Source organism: Pyrus communis, chromosome 6 (genome assembly GCF_041283825.1).
Source record: "Pyrus communis isolate YQ-2024b chromosome 6, ASM4128382v1, whole genome shotgun sequence".
Taxonomy (NCBI): domain Eukaryota; kingdom Viridiplantae; phylum Streptophyta; class Magnoliopsida; order Rosales; family Rosaceae; genus Pyrus; species Pyrus communis.
Window position 1 is genome coordinate 5,802,186 of NC_142570.1, and position 26,345 is coordinate 5,828,530.

The 26,345-nt window shown below is 38.7% G+C and overlaps 5 protein-coding genes across 10 annotated transcripts; 1 reads left to right on the forward strand and 4 right to left on the reverse strand.

Annotated features, from left to right (window-relative positions):
- Positions 1 to 244: 244 nt before the first annotated feature.
- On the forward strand, positions 245 to 5,206 carry LOC137711170 (coiled coil protein). Of its 6 annotated transcripts, XR_015963484.1 has the most exons (10): positions 245 to 688; positions 882 to 1,008; positions 1,157 to 1,475; positions 1,610 to 1,686; positions 1,791 to 1,845; positions 2,078 to 2,505; positions 3,026 to 3,250; positions 3,867 to 4,125; positions 4,251 to 5,067; positions 5,169 to 5,206. XR_015963484.1 is itself a non-coding variant. In XM_088695591.1 (8 exons), exons 1-8 carry the CDS (start codon positions 405 to 407, stop codon positions 3,044 to 3,046), a joined length of 1,386 nt encoding a protein of 461 aa, XP_088551717.1. In that variant the 5' UTR covers positions 245 to 404; the 3' UTR covers positions 3,047 to 5,110. The 6 variants fall into 6 exon arrangements, 2 of the variants coding, with proteins under 2 accessions (XP_088551717.1, XP_088551716.1); XR_015963486.1 differs by lacking the exon at positions 5,169 to 5,206 and having other exon boundaries at positions 3,026 to 3,189; positions 4,251 to 5,110; XR_015963483.1 differs by lacking the exon at positions 5,169 to 5,206 and having other exon boundaries at positions 3,026 to 4,125; positions 4,251 to 5,110.
- LOC137710136 (glucuronoxylan 4-O-methyltransferase-like protein (DUF579)) lies at positions 3,536 to 4,779 on the reverse strand. The gene has a single exon (XM_068449087.2). It carries the CDS (start codon positions 4,777 to 4,779, stop codon positions 3,841 to 3,843), a length of 939 nt encoding a protein of 312 aa, XP_068305188.2. The 3' UTR covers positions 3,536 to 3,840.
- Positions 5,207 to 5,942: 736 nt separating the features above from the next.
- Positions 5,943 to 8,957, reverse strand: LOC137711334 (nuclear transcription factor Y subunit C-1). The gene is made up of 2 exons (XM_068450564.2): positions 8,036 to 8,957; positions 5,943 to 6,215 (listed from the first exon to the last, which is right to left on the reverse strand). The coding sequence occupies exons 1-2, from the start codon at positions 8,749 to 8,751 to the stop codon at positions 6,212 to 6,214; spliced, it is 720 nt and encodes a 239-aa protein (XP_068306665.2). The 5' UTR covers positions 8,752 to 8,957; the 3' UTR covers positions 5,943 to 6,211.
- A 2,482-nt stretch (positions 8,958 to 11,439) lies between these two features.
- Positions 11,440 to 15,014, reverse strand: LOC137710135 (uncharacterized). Its single transcript, XM_068449086.2, has one exon. The coding sequence runs from the start codon at positions 14,995 to 14,997 to the stop codon at positions 11,740 to 11,742; it is 3,258 nt and encodes a 1,085-aa protein (XP_068305187.2). The 5' UTR covers positions 14,998 to 15,014; the 3' UTR covers positions 11,440 to 11,739.
- Positions 15,015 to 18,729: 3,715 nt separating this feature from the next.
- LOC137711133 (protein NUCLEAR FUSION DEFECTIVE 4) lies at positions 18,730 to 22,073 on the reverse strand. Its single transcript, XM_068450340.2, has 3 exons — positions 21,449 to 22,073; positions 19,706 to 20,649; positions 18,730 to 19,605 (listed from the first exon to the last, which is right to left on the reverse strand). The coding sequence occupies exons 1-3, from the start codon at positions 21,782 to 21,784 to the stop codon at positions 19,110 to 19,112; spliced, it is 1,776 nt and encodes a 591-aa protein (XP_068306441.2). The 5' UTR covers positions 21,785 to 22,073; the 3' UTR covers positions 18,730 to 19,109.
- Between the last annotated feature and the right edge of the window lie 4,272 nt (positions 22,074 to 26,345).

The following is a 26,345-nucleotide window of genomic DNA, read 5'->3' on the forward strand; positions in this document are numbered from 1 at the left end:
ATCGTCGCGTGATTGATTTAGAATACCGTCATCTTAATGTTCCAATTACTTGAACGATGAGACTGAGTTTATTCCCACAAAAAAGAACTTATCCTGTAAAGTTTTTCTCCAACAGTAAAATCCTCAAAATTTTGTTACCAGCAGTAATAAAAACTTTACTCGAAATTAACCAAGGAAAAAATGTTGATCACGTCGGTCCAAACGTCGTGACTAACATTTTTTCTTGCAGTAGCGATATTCGACTATGGTACGGGAAACAGCGCCGTTATCAGACTGTGAAATCGTTGACAGAAACCGCGACTTCAGTGGCAGTTAGCGACGGTTAAACGTTTGCCTCCAAATTCCGAACAAAATAGAGGGAGGAAGGGGACGATCACAGTCGAACCCTAAAACCCAATCGAAAGATGCAGGAGAAGAGGCAAGAGATCACGAAGAAGAAGAAGAAGTACGAGTTCGAGTACTGCGTGGTTTGCAAGCTCAATCACGACCAAGGTCCGAGCCACAAGTACATCCCGAACCACACCAAGTCCCTCTCCGCCTTCCTCTCTCGCTTCCAGTCCAAGCTCGCCGACGTCCGCTTCTTTCTCAAAAACCCTAGCCCTCTCCGCCCCGAACACGCCTCCCGCAATCGCCTCTGGTGCGTCTTCTGCGACTCCGATATCGACGAGCTCTATAGCTCCTTCGCCTGGTAAGATTTCTGTCCTTAATTTTCAATTAGCTGTTTAAGTTTTGTTTGTTTGCCGAGAAATCAAACGAAAGTGGTAGAAAATAGGGAGACTTGTGCAGTTTGTATAATTGGAAAAAAATTGAATCGTGCATTGTGATATATTGATATATATCACATTGGGTTTATGCTCTGTTTTTGGTTTTCTAATTGTCAGTGGTAATGCGATTAATCACCTTGCGACCGCTGAACATCTGAAGAATTTGAAGCATTTCTTGTGGAAATACGGTGGAGGAATGGACCGCATCGATACATTTAGAATTTCGGAAAATGAACTTGCTAAGGTATATATATATATATATATATATATATATATGCTTTCAGTTTCAGTCATCATTGATGTGATTTGTTGAGAAAAGATACTAGAATAGTGACTTCTAGTCAATTTTAGAGGCAATTCATTAACGAACGGTGATTATTTTGTGTCTGCAGTGGGAGAAGAAGTGTAATTCACTGAAGCTTGAAGCTGTGCCTTGTGGTGAAGGCTCTCGAGGACCGGCATTTGGACCTTCGAATGATATCCATACTGAACTGAAATATGGAATTATAGATACTTCTGAAAATAATAGTAATTCATGTTTTTCCCATGGTGTCATTCCTTTACCATATCATACAAATGAGAATCAGGTATCCCATTCAGGACTCCCTCAAGATACAAATGTTGGCTGCTTTCCGCAAGCTGTTGCTAACGTTTCTTATCATGTGGGAATACGGTCTGGTACAAATTCCATAAATTCAAACGGTTTAACAGGTATGCATGTTCAATTATGTGATGTTGATATCATATTTATTATCTGTTTGGTTTGTATGTAATAGAAGCTCCTCCCGTATGAGTAAAAGGCTTATGCGTGTTTTGTGTTCTCTGGTGCTTACTCACTCACCCAGTTAGCAGGAGTACCCAACATCCTTTGGTTTCTAATGGTAGAAAATTCTCAGCTGATGGTTACTTCGATAACGAAAGGGTAAGTTTGATCATCCACACTCTTCACTAAAAGCATCTGGTTCTTGTGATTGCATTTAAATGAATGGCTATAAAATTGGAAAACACGTGATATGTTTGGTGTAGATGAGAGAGGGGTCTCAGCATGGAAGAATGACAAAAGGGCAGAGCAGTTCTCCAGGTATCAACCTTTGGTTTTTTTTTTTCTTTTTCTTTTTATGTTCGTATTCTCTCTGCTTCTGTTCAGCTGATCATCCTGATGCACAATGTATGCATAACTTGAGCAATGAGCCATCAATTCTTAGGAATTGTAGCAAAACTCGTATGCATCTGTCTCGAATCTGAATGGCTTGGCATAGGAGGTTGATATAGTATGTTCTAGCTGTGGATCCTCATTTAAGATTTCTCTTCAGGTTTTCAGAATCTCACTCAAATATCATCCTTGGGTCCTAAAGAGGCTAGTGGAAATGTGCATACTGGGGCACCTCCTCCTTGGCTTCAAGCAGATGAAGAAATTCAGTTTAGTGTTCCACTGACACCAGTTTCAGGTAGCCTTATCTCCCTGTCAAATAAGTCGGGGAAGTCCAAGAAATTGAATCCAAACCGTGTCGGAGCAGCTTGGGCAGAAAGGAGAAAGAGGGAGATGGAGATGGAGAAAAGAGGGGAAATTGTCATGAGTGACTGTGATGCCAATTGGCTCCCTAATTTTGGTAGAGTTTGGCAGTCTGGTAGCCGAAAAGAGTCCAGAAAAGAATTTGAGTTGGAGAAACACAAATTACGTAAGGTTGAGATTCAGTCGGACATGCCAATTAAGATACAGCCTTACGTCAGCAAACGAATGGTGAGTTCCATGTTCCATCTTAGCTTTAAGTTTTTGGTGGATTCAAGATTTTTAAAGCTAGTTTTTTTTCCGTTTTAGTAGATTTTTCTTTGAAGTAATCCCCATCCCTCATATTGGTTGAGCATATTCACTCATATACATACTTAAACCCACTTTCCACCTCATGGTTATGAGGATGAGATGTTTGGCGCGGCCCCAAAAAGAAGTTTCCACCATTGGGTCTCCAAAGGGTTTTTTTTTTTTTTTTTTTTTAAACAAACGATATTATCTACACTAAGGGGGTGGGGGAGGAAACTGACCCTAAGCCCAAAGGGTTTAGTTTAGTGGCTTTTATTTTATTGCTTTGGGATTATAGATTTCTGAACTTATCACAGTCCAGACCATGCAGAGAACTGACCAGAGGCTTTCATTTTAGTGTTTTTGTGAGTAAAGTTCATGAAATTTAGGCAGACACAACACCACACACTCTTCAAGATTTACCGATTCCTTAGGCACTTAATTTGTTTCCCTCTTCTTGTAGAGAACTGATGCGAGTGAATAATTTTGCCGTGATGGTTATGCAAGTTGACAGTAGCTCCAATGACAGACATGTCGGAAGAATGAATGTGCATGTTCTCTACTTTTTCCCTTGAATTTGGAGGTGTAGATCTCGTCAAATGGAGCTAGAAGTATGAAGGCAGGCAGGTAGCACACTTGTGAAATTCAACCGGAATTTGATTATTAGTCTACTGTACAAAATAGAGCTGTAAGTTCAAACGACTATGGCACTCATTTGTATCCAACTTGAATTTTTCCTGATAAAATATATTCAATGAAAATTTTGCCTTAGATCTTATGCATGTTGCAAATGAGAACAATATTTCTTTGGTGACATTAATGCCTAGATCATCTTTAATTAGTTCATGTTCAAACAGCGTAATTAGTAGAATTGATTTTGTTAGGCACTGGATATCAGAGCCTGCAAGGCCCTGCACTTGGACTGCAGATTTATCATCTGTACATTTCCGCATTCCAGTCATAGACACAGAGATTTGCACACAAATAATGATTCTTATTTGTAAAGAAAATAAAAATAATTGTTGTAAATCTTTGTCTACTAGGTCTCTGTACCCCAAGAGAAATAGAAAGAGCTCCTACTCTATTTGTGATTGAAATCTCACAATTTGAAATAACCGTCTTTCTATCTTCGATGTTGAGCTGGTTCACGAGGAACTGCTTTGGCATCCGGTTTTCCTACTTTTTACCACTGCTCTATTGAAAAAGCTTAATAATCAAGGGAGCTTGTTCTTTGTACTTATGGCTCAGGGTGACAAGCTAAATTATAAAGCTATTATGTTACTCTATCCTAATTGCTTTGGCAGGGCAAAAATTTGTAGAATTTGATTGGCTTGTGATCCTAAAGTTCCATAATCTCCCCTTGGAAGAAACTAAGTTCTCATCACACAGAAACTCCCAGGAAAACCACTTCTCGATCATTCGGTCTACATCATGCACTACCACATGCGTAATGTTTGCATTTCTTGCTATCATACTAGCAGAATAGATTGCTGACATCCTACCTGGTTCCTCTGGTGCATTCCCGCTCGGTCCATCCACCACCACCACATCCCATTTAAGCTGGTAAACTTCTTGTGGTAAATTTTTCAATGCAAGTTGACATTTTGATCGTTGAAGCAGTTTTGAGCTGGGTGCGCAGTCTGGGTGTTCCCTTGCGTGCTTGAGCAGCCTGTACGCCTCTTTTGCAGGTATCTGGTAGTCCACCTTGTAGACTCTGGTGGTGTTGGAATTTGGTTTCAGTGTGCTTATCTTCTTTTGATCATCCTCTAGAAAGACAGTGATGCCGCCTGCATTGATTGATGACAGAGACATATACTGAGGTTCAAGCCCGAATATGAGGAGGTTGCAGGGAGCTTTCTGCGAAATGAGATTCAACAGCAGTTGGTATTCCTTTTTCATGAGGCCGGAGGTGTTGGCAGAGGCGTTTGTTTCTGCACGAAACTTGGTGCATGTGGAAGAGAAAGAACATGTCTTTCCAAGAGTAGGAGGCGGAGGAGGTGTAGTTACAGCAATTCTAACTAGTCTGAGCACCGAAACGATCGAAAGGATCAAAACAAGGAAAGGGAAGAGTTTGGTTCTGGAAAAGTTCATGGCTTTAGATCCTCTCGATTGCTTGTGTCTATGAGGCTGGCACTCTTGTGCTTCTGGTGAGACAGGAGAAGAGAACCGAACCAGAGGAGTTACGATAGAGCGAAAATGAGGCACTTCTGGTGGCATTTTTTCGGGTCTCTCTTTTCTTTCACCTCCTCTGCAGCCGCTATCACACCTTGTAAGGAGATGTCCGGTGGTGGGGTATTTGATGGTTGAAGCAGTTAGGCTGAAGGACAGCGTGGTGGCTCACCGGCTGGTTGAGTGAAGACCAAGTAAAGGTTTGCTTTGGTTTCAAGGGTTTCTTTTGTTTTTTTATTAGTCAGGTGCGTGGTTGTTACATAATAAAACGCTGCGTTTTGGTATCCAGTTGCTATTTGTTTACCTCTGGAAAATGAATAACAACAATTTCTACGGGTGAGTAGTTGCTGGGCAACTTTCAATGACTTTTTTTCCACCATTTGTTAGGTTCTAACAAAGTAACAATATGACTGATGATTGATTTTGATGGCTTGTAGGCACCGATGTAAACGATTTGGGAAGTAATTTTCACGCATCATTTTTCTTCCATGGCGCACACTCGTTCACCTTTGACATTTCAATTGAAGAACTCAATGAAAGATCTGAAGATAGAAATAAAGATGGACGTGCATAATGAGAAAAAAAGTGTGCGGATATCACCTCTAAAAGTTTGTATAGTACGTAACTGTATTAGTCACGACTTGGGTGCTTTGGAGTACGGCATGCTCTGAATATTCTAACCGCTAAATCTTGATTTTTATATTTTGAAATAAAGATCTAATGGTTAAGATATTCGGAGTATCCGTTACTCTATACTCATGCAGTACCCAAGAAAGTACCGTCACATAATTTAATTATTAAAAAAAAAAAAAAATCCCTAACTGAAGAGCCGTTGAAGCATCCGACATCGAAAAGAACTAAGAACATTCAATGATTCTACGTTGAACGCTGAAAATTATGACATCCTCAAACTATTAATAATGGTAACAGAGTTTCTCCGCCTTATTGCTTTACGAATGGAAAATGACTTTCACTAGCTTCTTACGCACCCCACATTATTCCTAGTCATCGGATTCAATAAATCAAACAAAATCAACGGCCATGATTAAACATGAGTGCGTAAGTGGCTAAAAATGATGCGTGTATCATTTTCTGAGAGAGAGAGAGAGAGAGAGAGAGAGAGAGAGAGAGAGAGAGATTAAACATGAGTGCGTACGTGGCTAAAAATGGTGCATCTATCATTTTCTGAGAGAGAGAGAGAGAGAGAGAGAGAGCTAAAACCTAGGAGGTTTGATTAATAAGAAATGAGCCACAATGATTGGAGTTAGCAACAAGAGAGAAGATAGCCTAAATTATAGAAGACTGCACATTTAATATTACACAGCAGTGATTTTCCAACGGCTCTGGATCAATAGTCTTACCAGGTCTTTAAGTCATCCTCATAAGAAAGAACAATAATATTAATTCAGCAATTCAAAAATCATCCGCCGATCGTTCCTCCGTGCCCCCCACGCAGCAAATCATCCTCAAATTAGTCTCTTTAACTGCATACAGAAATTGGAAACACTCGGTATTAGTATTTGTTTCGAGTTACAAAGGTTGGTGCTACAGCTTAGAAAGTTTCATGCTAATGGTTCAATAATCACAATTCCACGGCCAATCAGTAAGGTCACCTTTACTGATGCACCCAAGGAACTAAATTCCCTTCACAAAATGACTTGTTTGCAGAAGGAACTAAAATCCCGGAAGGAATTTAAACCGACAATAAACTCAACAGGCATTTTGAACCATCACCGCGAAATGCAGGTTTTTTAATGCATGATCACGAAGTTTTGTAATATACAGTCCATAGCAGGTCAGCGAAGTGATGGCAAAGAAAATGCAGAAGGTAGTCCGTTCGGAAGATAAATCAATCAATCGATACAAAGCAAATTGGCTTGATTTCAGTTTTTGGGATGGCAAGTACCCGTCATTTAAGTTGACTCCAGACACAGAAAACATAAAGGCAACTCTGCAAAGAAGATCATCGGACAGTATCATAGACTACTGCAATGGTTCCAAGACCACTCTTCCCCGTTACATAGAAGGTGAAAGTGTGAAACTCATAAGGAATTTGACTTGGATCATTACTATACCACTAGTAAAGGGAACATCTTTGTCGTGCTAATAATTTTCCTTGTTCTCCTCAAACTCTTTTCCCCAAACAAGCAGATCCATAAATCACCAAGCCATTGAATTTGAGTACATAACCCCATAGCAACAATACCCACAGAAATACTACTTTCAAGAGTTGGATGCAAATGGCAGTCTCAAGTTTCATGTTGCGTCAACTTCGATACTATAAGACCTATTCCAACCCTGGGAGTAAAACTCAAATTTTAGGTTCTAAACTTACCCCAACTTGCTACAACCCTTAGCAAATATGAGTTTTAACCCAAAATTCATTTCTGCGGCAAATTTAGGCCAGATTCCCTTGGGTTAGTGGGGTTGGCTCACCATATATGTGTATTTTTTTTAGTTTTATATTCATAAATTCATTCACTCCAACAGCTAAGATCTAATATGATCAAATCCAATGATAAAAAAAAAAGATCTAACGGTTCAAATTTAAATCCAACAGCTAAAGTAATTAAAAATAATTCTTGTATGTGTTTCATATTATTTCATAGTGTTTCACGAGTTTCATGGTGTCGGTTTAGTAATTTTTCAATATTTATCCGAATCTAAATATTTTTAAGTTAAAATGTTCATAAAATTAAATTATGAGAGTCTACTTAATTTTTTTTTTTTTTTAAATGTTACTTCTATAAAACAATTATCCTAAATTCATTCTTTAATAAAATTTAACCTAGAAGAATTGGAGGACAAAAATTGTTTCTGGATTAAAACTTAAATTTTACAAGTTAAAAATTTTAGGTTTTAACCGAGGGTTGGAGATGGTCTAATTAGATTATCCAATTCATCCAAGATTTCCATTTTCTTAATAAGCAATGAAATATAATCTTTGCAAACTCGAAAGTCCGAATCACACAACACTCAAATGCTTCTCTTGGAATAAAGATAAGTTATGCCTCGAAACCTATAAAATTTAGCTCCTTCAGGCAACTTCCGTAACTCCTATTCAACGCAGAAGACACTCACAAAGAAACCATTTCAAACTTCACAAATTAAGCTACACATTTCGCCTAATCACGCTAACGAAAACAGAACATAACCGAAAAGAAGCTAAATTTGTCGAAGAAGCCGTGAAACTGTCACAAACCCAGTTACTGAATACTTCAAAAGTACAATTCCCACATCAAGAATCATCAAAGTTTTTCCGAAAAGAAGCCACATTTCGATAGATAAGTACGATACACAGTACCTTTGACCGTCGAGGTTGCCCTGTCCACTGCTCCCTCCACTCCCGTACGACCCATCATCCGCCGCAGTCTGCCACACCGACTGCCACGCCTGCGACGGCGGCTGCACGCCATAAACCCCAGCAGGGTCCACCGCAGGCCTCCCTATCATCATCCCTCCGGGGCCACCAGCCGGCTGCCCCATCGGCGGATAGTAGTACGGCACCCCACTAGCCGTCGCCCCGACCATCCCTCCAAGCCCCACCGCCTCCTCCTTGATCTCGTCGCGGGGTACTATATCCACCAAGAAATCGAATATGTCGGTGCGGGTAATGGCAGCGGCAATGTCGTTTTTCTGGAGGGTCCGGCGCTTGTTCTCCTCGGCGTGGAGCCAGGAGCGGATGGTGAGCTCGAGGATGAAGAGCTCGCAGGCTTTGGCGAAGAGGACGGGGGCCTCGGCGGAGATCATGCGGACGTCCTCGTCGGCCTTCATGATCTTCTTGATGCGGGCAAGCGGCAGCTGGTGGTTCTTGAAGTCGTTGACGCTCTCAATCTCGTGGCGCTGGTAGGTCCAGAACATCTGGAGCTGCTGCTGCTGCTGCTGGAGGAGGTGGTGGAATGGGAGGGCGGGGACGGAGGATTGGGTTGCTCCGTAAGGGGAGGATTGGGCTTGCGGTGGTTGCTGGGTCGGGGCGGCGGCGGCGGAGGTGGGTGCGCCGGAGTTGGGGTTGGGGTCCATTGGTGGGATGGGAAGGAACTAAATGGTGGGTTTTTTTGGGGGGAGTGGGGGTGTGGGATTGAGATTTGATTTTTGGTGATTTTTGTGGTGGGGATTTGAGGATTTCAAGGGCTGGAGATGTATATCATACGAGGACAGAGAGAGGAATCGAGACAGGGATGGGATATAATACAGCACTGCAGATGCTCTTTTATTGGGGGGTTTTCTTGCCTTCCAATATGCTTTATACCACCTAAGTATTTTTTTTTTTGTTTTTTGTTTTTTGCTTTTAAATACTGGGACATAAATTAAACCAAATGCCAACGGTTACAATGAGTTTTCATACACTCAAATAAATAGACCTTGTGAGCCATAATAGATATCGATCTATCCCACACATAGAAGATTATTAAAATGAAATCTAGCACTAGTAATCGCATCTGGTAAAAAATTTGCTTCTCTAACTACGTGAATCCAAGAAATAGAATAAAAAAAAGACCGCCAAACTTTTAAACGCCAAGGAATATTGCAAGATCCTAAAATGGTATCAATCACTAATTTAGAATCAACTTCCACATAAATTTTCTTAAAACCTCTACTTCTCGCCATCCAGAGAGCATCCCACAAAGCCGCATTCGGCAACAGACATTGAATTTTCCCCCAAGTATCTAGCAAAATTGCACATTACACATAGGGCAAGTAGCAACATTGCAATATATCTCCCACCTTTTAGTGTATCGTTGTATAAAAAAATTAAGTAATCATTTATCATTGTTTATTTTTTATTATATTAACTTCTTTTTTTTTTCTTTTTTTTTTTTTTTGTAAATACAAATAAGGTATAGCTGAACATTATCAAAAGTAATCGACGAAGAGCCTTCTCTTAAGTATCCTACATATGCATAATATGTTGCAAAGTATACATACTTGGAGTGAATATTTTATAGTACTATTTTGTTACTTAGTACTACAGTCTAGTAATATTCATCTTTGTTTGTAAGTGAGAGATCTTAGGTTTGATTCTCGTCAAAGACGAATTCAAACCATATTATTGATAACTTATTGTGAGGTGAGTACACTCGTGTCAGTTTGTTCGAGTTTCGTATTGACATGAGAAAAAGAAAAGATATTTTATACAAACGTCTCGCCCATAAGAGTTTCATACACTGGAATCTTGAGGAAATACAATATAGAGGAAGAATTATTTTGAAATGATTTTCGGTCACCAAATTTCTATTTCTACACATTCCTGCTTATTTATGTTTGTTAAATTTTGTTGGTTTGGTCACTTCAAAAATTAAAAATGAACAGATGTGTGCTAATGTGAAAAATAATACTGCAAAAATCGCTTCCTTTGTTATTAACACTTTAAAATAATCACCATATGCATAGGCATAAGTGCATAATATAAGTTTGTGATAAAACTAAAAAATTAAAAAAATAATAATATCGAAAATTTAAGAATTAAATCTCTTCAACCATGATGCAAACAATCTTTTTACTTATTTAATATACATGTATCATAGATTTTTTTTTTGTCGATAATCTACTTATATCACATATAAATCATTTTTAACTACCTATATTATAAATATTGTTTACTTGTAATCAACCTATTCGGAATTCGTTATATTTAATTTATCTTAAACACATTTCGCTTGGAAAACTTTATAGTATCTTGATATAAATATTTTGTAATTAAACTTAATTTAAAAAACAGGTTGAACCACAACAAGTGGCTCAATAGTTGAGGCGCGAACTACAGCTCTTCAATAAATAAATAAATATGAGAGATTTCGAATTCGATGTTCCGAACTGATGAGTCTCTAACAGAACCTGCAAGTTAGGCTTGCCAATGATTTAAAAGTCAATGAGCAAAAGCAAACACTTTGTCGTTGACGTATGCCTACTGTCCCTTACTTTAAACAACATTTACCAAAACAAGAATGAGAATCTCGTATCCAGTTTTCATGCAGTGCTTTATTCTAAGACACTCTCGAACTCTCTAAAAAAAACTTGTGCACGGACCCTTGGATCACACTATTTGAAGCGTCAACACTGTTCTTACAAACACATAAGATTTTATGTATTTTAGTTTTACTTGGTGTGATAATTGCTTTATTGAAATTTTCCGTCATCTGTAATGTAGTTCTCACGAAAACATAAGACTTTATGGATACGGATCTCATCTAGAGTTGGTTACCTGCCGAAGTTTCTCTCTATTTCTACGTTGCATTTTCTTAACCTACCAAACATTATTTTTAACTCCTTTTTGTGTAACTCAGTTTTTAGTACCATTTGCTTACCCAAAGCTATGAAAACACAGGGATTTCACAAGTATTCCTGCAATCTTAGCATTTTCTTTGAAAACCACAAGACCTGTAGAAACTTACTAAAACATTTACAAGACAAATACCACGATTCGATTCGAAATCCCTCAAAAATGAATGTGAAATGCTGAAATTTAATACGATCAAGAATCAAGTATATGATAAAGTTATGAGAACAGCAATCAAAAGCAAGTAACACAAGGAACTAACAACTTGAATATTTCATTCAGTTTACTCTTTCTGCTTTGGCTCAAGAGTTTATCCAAGTTTGATACAACACAGAAAACAAACCCATAAACCATTTTTTGGTATACCAATAAAAAGATCTAGCAGCTCCTAGGTCTGCATTTTCGACCAGCTGCAACAACATCGAAAAAGTCCTTCTCCGGGTACTAAAACTTCGAAAATAAAAGCTCCTAAACTGTTGTTCAAATTGAAAATACAACTGAAACTTGTCTCATGGGCATTTGCACGCCTTCGGACTAAACTGTGGATTCATCAATATAAAGATACGAGAACTAAAACCGATATACCTTAGTATTGTGACTCATTATAACTGATCTGCTTAATTGGAGAAGAAGATGCAGGAAAAGGGGATGAACTTCCAATTCCACGGGTGGATACGAGATTGCAAGTCTTCTACTTCTGTTAACGACCAGTCCACTAAATCTGCAATCACTTAGCAGTCGGCACCCTTCTTTTTGTCTTCCCTGAAACATTTCCGACTATACACTAGCAACGTCGGCCCTTTGTGTTCCTTCTCCCTCTTCATCATGTCTGCCAAGTCTTTTTTCTCAGCCTCTTCTATCAAGCCTGTTTCTGTAGTTACTTTGCCATTATCCAACAGAGCCTCTTCCTTGGTGGTTTTTGACAATCCAACTGGATCTTCACCATCACATCCTTCACCTGTCACCTCCATGTCATCCTCATATTCTTCTGATTCCACCTGAAGCAGTTCCAAGGGAGTAGCCGCCGGATCAAGCTCCAAGCATCCTTTCGGAGCATTGTGACCTTCATTTCCGGTGAGAATTATAGAAGGGACCTGGTGAGAGAAACGAAAGAGTTCTTCCCTTGGAAATTTCATGATTTTACCTTGGTCCCAATGTTGGCGGAACACTGTTTTGAAACCCGCTACTTTAAAGAGTGGGACAACTTTCACGCCTTGCTCCTCATTGTAATCTTCAAGCACTTGCACCATATCATATTTCTGAATAACGTCATCTGGGGTATGTTCGTTCCAAACGGGGGACCAGTTCCTGAACAGTCCCCAGACTTCTCCTTTTGATGGATATATGCAGATAACTCCTCTTTTGCCTTTTGTCCACCTAACCACCTTGTGTGAGAAAGAAGGAAGATGGTCATAGACTACAAGCTTCCCTTTCCGAAGTTCCCCGCTAGTCTTAGAAAAACCACAAGCAATCCAATCTAGCGGAGCAATCTCGCTGTTGGTTTTGGCGTTGAGCCAGTTCATGCTAAGTTTGAACGGTTTCAAAGATATCACACTGTGAACCATAGCATAATAACGGGGCATGGCATCATCTTCATCGTAGACGGCCCAAACCTGGTTGCTACCAAATGACTTTTCTGTACGATCCTTGTCGAAATCATGAAAATCAGGGTCTGGAACAGTCATTTTCACTGTACCTTGTTGCTCCATATCAGTGTCCACATGAGAATTGGCAAGGGAAGACTTCTTGGGATTCACAAATGCCGTACATCCTGTAACACTAGTTTTTACACCACGCTGACCAGCTTCTTCCTTTTGCTTCTCTTTCACCTGGTTATTATCTGCAGCAGCTTTTGGTGTAAATGAAGTCTTCGACGCAGGAGCCTCCTTCCACACTTTAAGCTTCTGGGAAATTTCTTTCTGAATCATTCCTTGCAACGCACTCCTCGCTTGTATTTTGGGCAGATCCCCTGTGAAGTTAAGTCCATGCGTTCCAGCTACATCAAAACTTCCTGTACCAACACTACCATTGTTAGGTCCGAATACACTTTCCATAGCAACTCCTCCATTAGTCATTCCCATCTCTTGCCCGCTCAGATGCCTTTTCTTCGTAGGCATCTCTTTGTTGGGTACGGAACTAGAAGCAGAGGCAGGAGACTCAGACGCTAAGGCAGCATCTGTTTTTTTAAAAGCATCAAGATTGCACGTATGCGCCTCCTTATTTGGAAACGCCTCTTCATGCCTTCTCTTTGATTCCCCAAATTCTTGGCGAACGTCACTTGCAGTTTGACCAGCACAGGAACCTGGTACTTGCCCACTGTCTAAATTTTCCGGTTCGAACAATTTGCCTGCCAAATCTTGCGTTGATGTGTCAACTCCAGAATTTCCAGTTAATCCCACATTTATGCTAGCAGTTTGTGAACTTCCTGGAGCACAGGTCTTCTTGGTCCTGGTGCGCTGCCCAGAAATCTTTTGCTGAAAGTAGGAAATCCATGGAGAGGATGTCAAATTGGGTACTTTTGGGGCTGGTGTCTCAAGAGCTAAAAAGCCCTGATTGCAGTTGCGACACAGAAGGTGGTGGTTCAGATAAGTCTTAAGATACTCAAAATGCATCTTGCAACTACTGCACACTGTCCAAAATGTCTGTTTCGGTAGAGAAGGAGGTCTACTAGGCTTGGTATTGCGTCTAGTAGGCTTGGTACTGCGTCTAGTAGGCTTGGTATGACTAGCACTAGCACTACTCTGATCCCTTCCGTTAGAACGATTATCGTTGGAGGAGGTATGGAAATCATTCCGGCACACTGGTGTAGTAGGCTCAACAGAAGGCTCAACAGAAGTAGCACCCTTCTGATCCCTTCTGTTTGAACGACTATCATTGGAGGGGGTATGGAAATCATTCTGGCACACTGGTCTAGCAGGCTCGACAGAAGTAGCACTCCTCTGATCCCTTCCGTTTGAATGATTAATGTGGGAGGTATAGAAACCATCCTGACTTGTTACTCTTGTTGGCTCAGAATGAGTAGCACTAATCTGATCCCTTCCGTTTGAATGCTTATAGTTCGAGGAGGTACGGGAACCATTCTGACACATTGGTGTAGGCTCGGTAGGAGTAGCACTCCTCTGATCCATTCCGTTTGAATGATTATAGTCGGAGGAGGTATAAAAGCCATCCTGACTCGTTACTCCAGCAGGCTCATTACGAGTAGCACTCCTCTGGTCCCTTCCGTTTGAATGATTACAGTTGGAGGAGGTATGGTAACCATTCTGACTCATAGTAACAGGATCGGTATAACTAGCACTCCACTGATCCCTTCCGTTTGACTGATTATAGTTGGAGAAGGTGTGGAAACCATTCCGCCTCATTGCAGTAACAGGATCGGTATAATTAGAACTCCACTGATCCTTTCTGTTTGACTGGTTATAGTTGGAGAAGGTATGGAAAGCATTCCAACTCATTGTCGTAAAAGGGTCAGTGTAATTAGCACTCCACTGATCCCTTCCGTTTGACTGATTATGGTTGGAGAAGGTATGAAAACCATTCTGACTCATCACTGCAGATGATTTGCAATCCGAAACTCTTTCAACCATGTAGCTTAAGCTCCGCCTCTGGTCATAAAGAAATCTCTCGGCTTCATCAGACAACAAATTCCAGGCTTCCTTAACAATTTGGAAAGCACTGTCCGCGCCTACAGATTTATTTTTGTCTGGATGAAGAGAGAGAGCCAGTCTCTTGTATTGCTTTCGGATTGTGTCCTTGTCAGCCAACGGTTCCACAGCAAGGACCTTATAGTAATCGGTCTCACCAGTTGTTCCCTTCTGAGCGGAGGTGTGAACATAAAGAGTTATCAAAAGTTGAGGAAGACCATCAAGCTCGGGATACAAGCTCTGCGCCTTTAAAGCAAATCTTAGAGCCCCAGAGAAGTCACGCTCTGAAGCCTTCAACTCTGCGACCTCTTTCGCCTTGAGGGCCTCGTCTTTATTACATTCCATTTTCACTGGTTGGTGACTCTCTGTGTCTGCGCACGATATTTCCTTTGATGCTTCTTTTATCGATAGACTGCCACGTTGCGAAATAAGAATCAACCTGGATATTGTTCTTATCTGACACCCGATATTTTCAGCTGAGATTGGAAGACAGAAAAACCACAATAAGGAAACTGAATTAACTCAGATATTAGACAAAGATGCAAAGATTATCAAGAGAAATACAGACATGATCAATCAAACACAACAACTACAAACATAGAAAAAAAGAGCTAATGAATGCTTCTCCGATATATCAGTTACCGAATCTTCAACACCTTCTAATCTAGAATTCCTCAATTCAACGATAACAAATATACGCGGGAAATCACATATCCACCAACAAGTTAAAGAACTGAACTTCCAAATAAACACAGGATGAATTGACAAAAGTACAGTAAGGATCATATGACTGCAATGTGACACATTCAACATTCAGTTATCGAATCTTCCTAATATATATCAGTTACCAAATCGTTAACACCTCCTAATCTAGAATACTCAATACAACGATCAAATAAATTACGCGGGAAATCACGTATCTACAAAGCTCAACAAGTTAAAATTTTGAACTTTCAAATAAACACAGGTTGAATTAACAAAATCACATTGAGGACCATATGATTGCAATGTTACACAAATTCCACATTTAGTTACCGAATCTTCCTAAGATATGTCAGTTACTGAATCTTTAACACCTCCTAATCTAGAATACTCAATACAACGATCAAACAAATTACGCGGGAAATCACGTATCTACAAAACTCAACAAGTTAAAAGCACTGAACTTTCAAATAAACACAGGTTGAATTAACAAAAGCATATTGAGAATCATATGATTGCACTGTCCTAAGATATATCAGTTACCGAATCTTTAACACCTCCTAATCTAGAATACTCAATACAACAAATTACGCGGGAAATCACGTATCTACAAAACTCAACAAGTTAAAGCATTGAACTTTCAAATAAACACAGGTTGAATCAACAAAAGCACAATGAAATCCAACTAATCGGAAAAACCATGATCCCAATCAACAAGAGGCCGCAAAATGAAATCCAACGGCCTATTTTGTTCCCACGAAACTCTGGTAATCCTAATGACAGATCACAGGGTGTATGTATATATCTGAATTCCAAGTTTTTCGTTTCCCACAATTCATCACAAAACCAAATGAGAATTCCTTTTAGAAGTAAAATCTCAGCTATCAAACACTTCAAGTGAATAAGAAAAAAACCAAACTCCAAGTTTGAACAATTAAGAACAAAAACCAAACATCCAGTTCTCAAATTTACTAAAATTTGAAGATATATGATGAAATATGCAAATCCCACACAAGCAAAAAGACATGCAAACAATCCAAATAGCTTCCAATAAGAGTTCAAATTACACATCCAACCTGCCCAATTTCAGTAGCTTTGACTAAATCCCTAGATTCTCATTAGCATTGCTGATAACTTATGAGAAGAAACAGCAAAAAAAAAAAATCCATATATGCCACAGTGAAACCATACAGAAACATATATACAAGAGATATGAACTTTACCAGTTTCAATATTTTGGTCAAAGAGACGCCTTAGATGAATTCTCCACAAAATTCTTATGCTCGCCCTCTATTTCCCTTGATCAAAATTCAAATAATCCCAACTTCAGGACTTTGTTTTTTTTTTTTTTTTTTTTTTGGTGCAATTCTTTCAATGGCTGAGGAGTTTTGCATGTACATTTTTCTATACATCCAGAAACATATATATGGGTGTAGCATCGGCTTTTGTAAAATGATGCCACCAAATCATTTGTTGGCCTATGGTTAAAACCCTAACCATGGTTAATTTTTTGGTGAAATTGCAACGACAGTCCCTGTAGTTTGCCTGAGATTTCACTTTCGACCTCATAGAAAGTGAAACAAAAAACCTACAATGGCAAAATGAAATCTCGGATAAACTACAGGGAGCATCTATGTAATTTCAGTTTTTTGTAAATCGTGCCACATGTCCATTTTAAAACCCTAACCATGGTTATATTTTGCGCCGATTTGCAACAATAGTCCTAGTTTATTTGAGATTTCACTTTTGTCCTCGTAGAAAGTGAAACAAATTTCTACAATGACAAAAGTGAAATCTCGGATAAATACAGGGACCATTGTTGCAATTTGGCTTAATTTTTGTTTTGGTATGCATGGTTGCTATTTTCCTAAGTTGCCATATTTATTTTTCCCTAATACGGCAATTTTAATTAGGAATACAAGGTTAACAAAATTTAAATCTTGTTTTGCCACATATTTTGTCTAAGTTTATTTTATTCTCATCGATGTTATATTACGTAATGTCCCTTTCGGTCACATTCTTGAACCGTTGTACAAGTTATGAGCGTATCTATTTAAAAGAACTGCTCAAAAATGCGGCGTAACTAACTTCGCAAGGCCGCACACACAACAACGTTAGGTTAAATGAATGACACATGAGTACCACTCCTTATATATGTGTAAAATTAAAACTTAATTATCACATAACTTTTTTTTTTTGAACAAAATTATCACATAACTTAGTTTGCAAGTAAACACAATGAAAATTTAAAATTTATTATCTTATCCTCCAATTTCACTTTTATTGTTCAAGTCATGGGTAGATTTTCTTTTATTACTCATGGATTTGAAATTAATTATGTAATCCTCCCAAAAATGGATATTTTTTGAAAAATATTTAATGGATATTAAGTTCAATGTATTTTCTTTTTACTATTTTTGGCAAACAAAATCCAATGTATACAACCTCAGATTCGCTTAGGTGAATATGCATGTATATGTGTTTAGTTTCTTTCCAAATGTTGAAGGATTTATGTAGATTTTTTTTTACCAAGAAAATTCATTTCATGCTGACGTGGAAACCAACAAAATTTGCCATATTAAGTAAGAGAGTTAGCTAATTACCTTATTAAAGCAACCATATTAGGCATTCCCAAAAAATTATATATGTTTCTTATTTTTGTATATTTTCCATATTAATAATCTTGACTGTACGAGGAAGAGTTGAAACCATAACATAAATGGTGGTGCTATCAACACACTTCTTTTTATCTCTTACACACTCTTCTTAATTTTTTAACTGTCGGATCAAATAAAAAGATCAATGTACAAAAACTAACATGGGTGTGTAGAAGGTAACCAGAGTGTATAAACAACTCCACCCTAATAGAAAGTGTGAAATACTACACTATGAATTTGTTTGGTGGGCTGGATGAGATTAAACCTTAGGGATCGGATTAGATTGGCATGGACTTTAGGATAAGTTAGATAACTGATAACCCATTCTATTGTAATTCATAACTCATCATGTCTCGTTTGATCATCTCATACTTTGACATAATAAACAATAGACTAGACTTAAGTATATTTTAGTTGATCACAACTTATTCTATCTAGCCCACCAAACAGTTCCTATAGGCATTTTTGCCTTCAATTGGATTTTGGGCCACTTGGCGGGCTTCGCTTTCCGGGTATCTTTCCGTAACCCTCAAGAAATCTCAGCCTTCTGAAGCCATTGATGTTGTAGCTATCAAGAAGTTGAAGCGTTATTCATTTTTCATTGAACTGTAATATGTCTGAGCTCCAGTCATGAATAAAAAATCTACTGTGCTCACATATCGTGATCAGTCGGATGAAATATTCTTCATATCTTTCGAATGAAAGATGATAGAATGTATTTGTAGAACTCAACTCAATGAATGAGTGAGCCAATTATTATTGATATATACAGGGCTACAAAGTAATCGTGTAGACAGAAAACATAAAATACAATCAGTATAGGAGAATATAAATCCTTCTCGGACTGGGACTGGGCTGCTGCTTGCGTGTCCTTGTTGGAGATGGAGTGAAGAACCTTATCCTTGTTGGAGTGGGAACGTGTTGCAGCAACCAGAGAGGACTCTGGTTTATCATCGAATTGTTCTTCCGTTGTAACACGAAAAGGAAAAGAATTCCATTTCATGTTCAGTGCAGAACTTGGATTCATAGGGAAGAAAGGCCTTTCAGGCGCAATGTGCTGATCGCCATAGGTATCCAGTTGCCTTTCACTTTCGCAGCTCAACTGCTCGATCCATAGAGCTGCGTATAAACCCTCCTAGTCCGATAAATAACGATTAAACTTAAGACACAAGCAACAATGCATAGTCCTGAAAGTATTCCACAAGTGATGGAATAGCATACAGTGCCAACACAAGTGAGTGAGTCGTCATCCCGGAGGGGTTTTATGAGCATTGAACCCGAAATTTGGCGTCTGAGCACGGCTTGTTCCTTTGCGTAGTGATCGTATATTCCACTGGCAATCACTTCTGAGAATATAAGAGAACCAGCAGGATTTGCCATTGTAAGAAAATTGTACAAGGCCCCGAAACTCTTCAGCCCGAATAGCTCTGAGACTGCAGCTGGCAAAATTGCCCAGTGAGCACCATAACCAAGTCCTACCAGCACAGTTATCACATAAATCTGCCCTGGCAATCCCATGGCATAGTAGAAAAGCCCGAGTGCCATGATGACCTGAACTACCGCCATGGCCACGGGTCTAGGGTATGCGTAATCTCTGGTAAAAACAACACAGATGCACATTAGGACTAGTAGGTCATCGTATGAAATGTATTAAGGAAATATTTACCGAAATTTATGATTGCAAATTATGTCACCTTACTATAATCTCAGAGAAGTAACCGCCCCCAACGCGTCCAAGAAAGTTCCAAATGCTGATCATGGAAACATAAATACTCGAATCATCGTACCCAAGTGACTCGGTTATTTGACCTAAATTGTCAATAATTGTCAAACCAGAACCAGCAGCCAGCAGTAGGGAAACAAATATGAGCCAGAAATCTGCCTTTACCAATGCCTGTAACAAAGTAAAATTCTCTCCTCTACGAGGGCCTTTTCGCCTCTTAACTCTCACTGCTCCGACAGCAGCTGCCTGGAACAGCTTAGCCTGAAGCTGAGCAATTCTTTTCTGTCTTTCGGACATGGGAAGCGAATCCACTTCCCGGGACTTCTCATCCTCCACCTCACTCTCCACCTCACTTAAAATGACCTCAGTCTTGTCCCGCTCAGATTTTCCAGCCTCTTCACTTTGCGATTCGAGGAGAAGGCTCTCCTGCACCGAATGTGTTGGCTCGGAAAAGAAAACCAGTATGACGGGGATCACAATTGGAAGCAGAATGAGAATGATTAAGATAACTGCACACAATGTGATCAAAGTTTGACTTATGTTGACCAAATCCTCAAGGAGCAAAACTCCCAACAAATAAGCTGCCAGAACAAGGCAAACGCTGTAAGTAAATAGGAAGCTTGAATTGTCAGATGGCCTCACTTGCCTGTGACCTCCCACAGGCCTAACAATGAACATCAGAGCAACAGCAACCATCGATGGACCGACTGCAATCATAAAAATAAACGAGGATTCATTCGGAGCATTGATCATTGCATAAATCTGAGTCAGTATTGCGCCACTCAACCCGGCGTAGCCTTTTAGAATACCGACTATAGGACCCCGGCTTTTGGGGAAGTTTTGCACACATGATATCAATGCTGCTGTGTTGAAGAAGGTCTCTCCGTTGGTTCCCACATATATACAAATGCAGAGCTGCAGAGAAAGGGGAAATAAAACTTGGTTACCAATTTTGGACACAACAAAATGCAGATGCAGACGAGTTTTGAAATATCAATGAACAAATTGCACGTCCAATTCAGTACACCGAAAGTACGAGCCTAAACGGGCAGCGAATAATCAATTGAACCAAATCCACACCCCAATTCAGCTTCGACATGAACAGAAACTGTATGACAGTTTATGCCAAGAAAAAAACATTAAGATAGACTACAACAACTCTTTCCAATTGAATGCACAAACAAATTTCCATAGATAATTCTAACCGTACATCAAAGACGTCTACAGAAGCAAAAGCAGCGAGCTCAAAAGGCAGCAAAGAATCAGCAGTCAGCACTTAACTCCTCTCTTTTCCTACCATTTGATTTACCAACCGAAAAAATTTCGACCTATTTACCCTTTCCAAATCCGAAGCCCGGTTCGAGACTACTTTTATAGAAAGTACTCAAGTTCGTAAGGAGTTTTGCTAAAAGTGTTTTTGTTAAAAACATGGATGCTGTTTATTAAAAATCCAACTACTTTCTAAAAAAGTTAGTTCGAAGTGTTTCCTGAAGAAGCGTGAAGCGCCTTACTTCTCCACACAGTGCTCCTATGATCTAGAATCACAAAAGCACTTTTGGTTGCCAGAAAACGCTTTTGGCCCTTATAGGAGCCATCCCGAACATCCAAAACCAATCATAAAAATGAAAATTGAAAAAAAAAAAAAAAAAAAAAGACAAGAAGACTTTGATGAAGAGAATGAGACTTTGGATTGAAGTTGAACAAATTAACTCACCACCCAGAGAGGGAAAGCAGGCAAAGTCTGAGAGACTATAAGCCAAAGCAAGCCATACCCAACAAGGTTGAAGGCTGCTCCAATTACCAAAAGTCCCCAGGTGGGCAATATTTCAGACAGGCTTCCAGCCACAAACCCTACAGAGTCCCCCAAGTCCTTGGCCACTCCAAGAATTGCCAACTGTCTCTGGCTGTAGCCCATGGTGGACTTGATCACAGGTGATATGCTCCCAAACAGGTACCCTATTCCTGCGAAGGATTGGATCCACATTGCACACACGAACACCAGCCATCTGCTGTTGGCGAAGGCCTTGAACTTCCCATGGAGTTGGACCATCTTGTATTTCCAGATGGAGTCGACGGCTGGCGATCACTGATCAGAGAAGCTAAGTCTGATGCTGCATCACAATTCCATCTGCTAAGTCTGATGCTGCATCACAATTCTATGTGGGATAGTTGAGATCTCTGATGAACGTGAAAAATGGATGAGCGGTGAATGATTGGTTTTTTGGTTGTCTGGCTTGAACTTGCTATATAAATATAATATGGATTTGACCGCAGGTGAGTGATATTTGTAGATCGCATAGCTGTAAACTAATCTTCCTGGTCTGACCAAAGGTCACTATAACCACGAGAAGGTCAATACGTATGTCTCTCTTATAATGATAACATGAGGGATCAACGGTAGTAATAATAATACCGATATTATCTTCAGTTTAACTGTTCGTGTATACTAATAGGTGTGAGGTTTTTTACAAAAAGCTTCGATTGATGATATTAGTGTTGAGAGTTGTCCGATATTGGTGAGGGACAAGATTTATTATGTGCTTATATGATCTTGGACTACTCCCCATATTGTCAATTAGTTTTATGGTGGAACTCCAATTTCATCATAGTAATAATAATACCGATATTATCTTTAGTTTAACTGTTCGTGTATACTAATAGGTGTGAGGTTTGTACAAAAAGCTTCGATATATCGATGATATTAGAGTAGTTTTGGTTTTTTTTTTTTTTTTCCTTCCTATATTGGCCTTACATTCTTCAATAAGAAGACATGCTACTATGCCATCTACGAAATAATTTTGAGTGATAGTCATACTGCTATAATATGAGTGACCAACATGTTATTATTAATCTCACTTCCTATAATATGAGTGAAAGACATGATTAATATATGTCATAGACCTAGTAAAAACAATCCATGTATTACAATATGAGTGAAAAACATGACGAATATTTCATGAACCAATGATCTAGCATTAATACATTGATACAGGGCTTATAATATGGGTGGATTGATGACACCACTTGATAACCACTTATTGGTGTGATGATTATACTGAAAAATTACTCATAATCAGCCTATGAAGCACTAACTTTATGTGTTTTAGTTAAAGAATGACGCCAATCGATTTCAGTTTTTTTTTTTTTTTTTAACAAACAATATTATTTACACTAAGGAGAGGTGGGCCGAGCCTCACAATAAGTTAGTATAATGTGGTTCAAATTCACCTTTGGCCAGTCGATTTTAGTTATCATAACAAATTGTAAGATTTGCTTCACTAGGGATAGAGTATTAATCAGGATACAAATGTTTTAAAGAGTTCCAATTTCTTAATTTAGGTTCTTGTTGTTTTCCACATTCTATGAGGCAGTGGAGTACGTGGTGTGGTCAAATAAGTTACTTGATAAGATATGAACGTGATGGGATCATAGGAGGATTGGAAATTAGCATCTCAAACAAATCTGAGGATGATTAATTTACGAGTTGACAAAATTAAAAGAAAAAGTGCTTAATTACTTCTTAGTCTCTTGCCCTCACGTTATCATTTTTTAAGTATTAATTTGGAAATTTCATTACAGGTGTGATTGCTTATCTGTCACAATTTAAGCAGTTTTTGTGCACATTAAAATATTCTCTCTCATGTGGCATGAATATGTTTTGTGTGTTTCTTATATTTTTTTACTCATTCTTTATTTTTAGACAAAAGGGTAGAACTCGAACTTGAAATATCTCCCAACTTTAAGAGGAATGAAACAAAAACAAACTCTCGTAGTTCCATGTGTGCGCTCCAACTATTTCTTCAATAGTCAGCTAGAGACTTCTTTCGATTTGAATATAAAATGTCAAGATTTTAGAGTTGGTCCAGCAGTCCACTACTTGTTACATCAATATTGTCTGAACTTAACCATTTGCATAACCAACAAATGTTTGGTTTTATCATAAAATATCTTAGTAATATTAGTACTTGAACTATTGACCATAATATTGATTAGATATTTCAGATTAATCCACCCAACTTTTTTTTTTGTCGGATTAATCCCCCAATACGAACGAGGATCCTCTCTCGATCCTCTTTGTGGGGATCTCGGAGATCCTCGCATCGTGCAGTAAAAAATTATTTTATTTAAAATTAAACATAAACAATACTTAAAAAAAACTGATCGCATGATATACAATGAATGGACACGATGTAGGAATCCCTGAAATTATGACGAAGAATCCGGAAAGGATCCTCATTCCCCCTATATATATAATCGACCTTGATTGTCACACGTGTATAAAATGTAAGGCCCTTTGTCAAGTGGCTGTTTCATCATTGGCCTTCTCTGTACGTTGATTTGATGTCTTTTCCATAAGAATTGGAATCAATTTTGAGCCTGCATGTGACCCGATAGTGACATAAATTCCAAGGACCCAAATTCCAAACCCAACACAAGGTCGTCGTTCAGGAGGGAGTAGACAATGTGTATCCAAAGGATACATAACTACCAGTCTACCACCGCTACCTTTGCTATCACCACCGCCGCATCTCCAATACCATCCCTACCTACCGCCATTTTTTGTCACTACCACCATCAACGTCATATTTATAATACCAAATGGAAATTGGGTACTCATTCACAGAGTCTGTGATCTGGCAAGCTTATCAACAGTTGAATGTATGTTCTGCAACTTAAAGCATCAATTGGGGGGTTTTTCTGAGATTTTGGTAACCTTAGACGTAAAGTTACAGTTAATGTCACCCTTTTTGATACTCTGTTTTCACGTCCAGCGTTACACGCAAGGTTTTAAATATTGATCGTTACGGGAATATTCATTTTACGGATGTATCGACGGATATTTAAAAAAGTTATTTTGTACATGAATATAAAAATTAAGTAATTGTTGTGAGTAAAATTATTAATTAGGAATGTGATTGTATAGACTTAAAAGTAGAATCTCAATATGATTGGAGACCAAATCCTCATAAATTTGTATTACTTGCAATGCTTCTCCAATATGTGCTAATATATACAAACAAATACGGTAACTGATGGAAGAGGGGTAGCCTAAGGGGTATGTAAACTAACTTTACCTTGATTGAAGCTGCAGAATACTTGGCCTCGAAGGAAATTCGACATGCTAGTTGAGGGCGGGGTAGCGAAGGACGAAAATGATAAATTCATTTTCAGTTTGTCGCTCGTGGGTCAAAAGCACAGGTTGGGGTGGGAATAAATTATGAGGGTGGAAAGTAGAGGGAGGGGATGGGGGAAAATGAAGGTTTATGTTTGTAAAATGGGGTGTGCTATCCACACACCCCATTTTACTTCTCATACACCTCTTGATAATTTATGTCCGTTGATCTTCTTCAATTCATCCAATCTGACGGCCGAAAATTAAAAAGGTGTGTGAGAAGTAAAATAAGGTGTGTGGATATCACACCCCTTGTAAAATGACAACAAGCAGATAGAAAAGGTGGAAGACTAATAAAAATAAAGCAAGAAAAGCTAGTGATAAATGCTGGGGAAGTGGCGCTAAACGTAAGAATGTTCCTTTTCCTGATTTTCGACTTGACTGTGGGTTAATCATGGTGGGTGGTTCCCATCTAATGCCTAGGTCGATTTTTAAAACAATGGTTACCGTCAATCTCGAGCAAGGACGAGGGGCGGCAGCTATCAGATCTCTGGTTTTTAATTTTTTACAAAGAGAGAGGCTCGAGCATAAACATGCCCTAGGGTTTGTGAGAATTTGGCTATCTATCAATTTACTTTCCTAGTGCATGTGATCTTGCAACCCCATTCTTTTAACAACCGTGTAATTGAAGTGGCGGTGGCAAGTTGAACTTTCCTCTTCCCACATACACCAAATTTGTACAACAAATTATGTGTGGGTGGTCGGTTGAACTTTTCGATTTTTAAAACCCTTTTCACATGTACTTTTTTTTTTTTTTGTGGGATCATAATAGTTTAACTAAAATAAAATTATGTAATCCAAAACTAGGGTACTTAAAGAGAAATTGAAAAATTCTTCCATATATGCTACATAGTATGAAATGTAACGAGTATTGAATATTTTAGATTGGTTTGAATTATTAATTTTATTATGGTTCATTCATCCATACTATTCAATACTCATAACATTTAACATCACGTCACATGAAAAATGAAATACGAGAGATCGAAGAAAAAGAGAACAGAGAAAAGTAAAAATAAGCTTTGCATGTTTGGATTATAAATTTAATACTCCTTTTTCTTTAGTCTGGTTTTATAAGTTTATACTTAATTTGTCCACTTAGTTAATACACTAGTAATCAAGGAATTAGTTTAATCAACACCTGACATGACATGTATAGCCAACAATTGAAAATGAAAGAAGAGCCAAGAGTAAATCAACTTGAATACGCATGCACCACATCGTCGATTGTTTGTTCGGATTATAAATAGAGTATTTTCTGTCACCTCCTAATCAACTTGGACACCTATGCACCACTTGTTGGGATTATAAATAGAGTATTTTCTGTCACCTCCTAATTCAAAGTAGTGATTGTTTTTCTTTTTCAGATACTGTTAATTTTAACGAAAAATTATATTTTTACACTAAAAGTCAATCTTGTTATTGTTCATTTTCACGA

Bases quoted from the DNA above. Each gene is read 5' to 3' on its own strand.
- LOC137711170 (XM_088695591.1), top strand. From the start codon at position 405: ATGCAGGAGAAGAGGCAAGAGATCACGAAGAAGAAGAAGAAGTACGAG. The intron at 1,009-1,156 runs GTATATATATAT...TTGTGTCTGCAG, and splicing joins CGGAAAATGAACTTGCTAAG to TGGGAGAAGAAGTGTAATTC. The intron at 1,846-1,911 runs GTATCAACCTTT...GCTTCTGTTCAG, and splicing joins AGGGCAGAGCAGTTCTCCAG to CTGATCATCCTGATGCACAA.
- LOC137710136 (XM_068449087.2), bottom strand. From the start codon at position 4,779: ATGCCACCAGAAGTGCCTCATTTTCGCTCTATCGTAACTCCTCTGGTT.
- LOC137710135 (XM_068449086.2), bottom strand. From the start codon at position 14,997: ATGGAATGTAATAAAGACGAGGCCCTCAAGGCGAAAGAGGTCGCAGAG.
- LOC137711133 (XM_068450340.2), bottom strand. From the start codon at position 21,784: ATGGTCCAACTCCATGGGAAGTTCAAGGCCTTCGCCAACAGCAGATGG. The intron at 20,650-21,448 runs GTGAGTTAATTT...CTTTCTCTGCAG, and splicing joins CTGCTTTCCCTCTCTGGGTG to CTCTGCATTTGTATATATGT. The intron at 19,606-19,705 runs GTGACATAATTT...TGTTTTTACCAG, and splicing joins TTCTCTGAGATTATAGTAAG to AGATTACGCATACCCTAGAC.
- LOC137711334 (XM_068450564.2), bottom strand. From the start codon at position 8,751: ATGGACCCCAACCCCAACTCCGGCGCACCCACCTCCGCCGCCGCCGCC.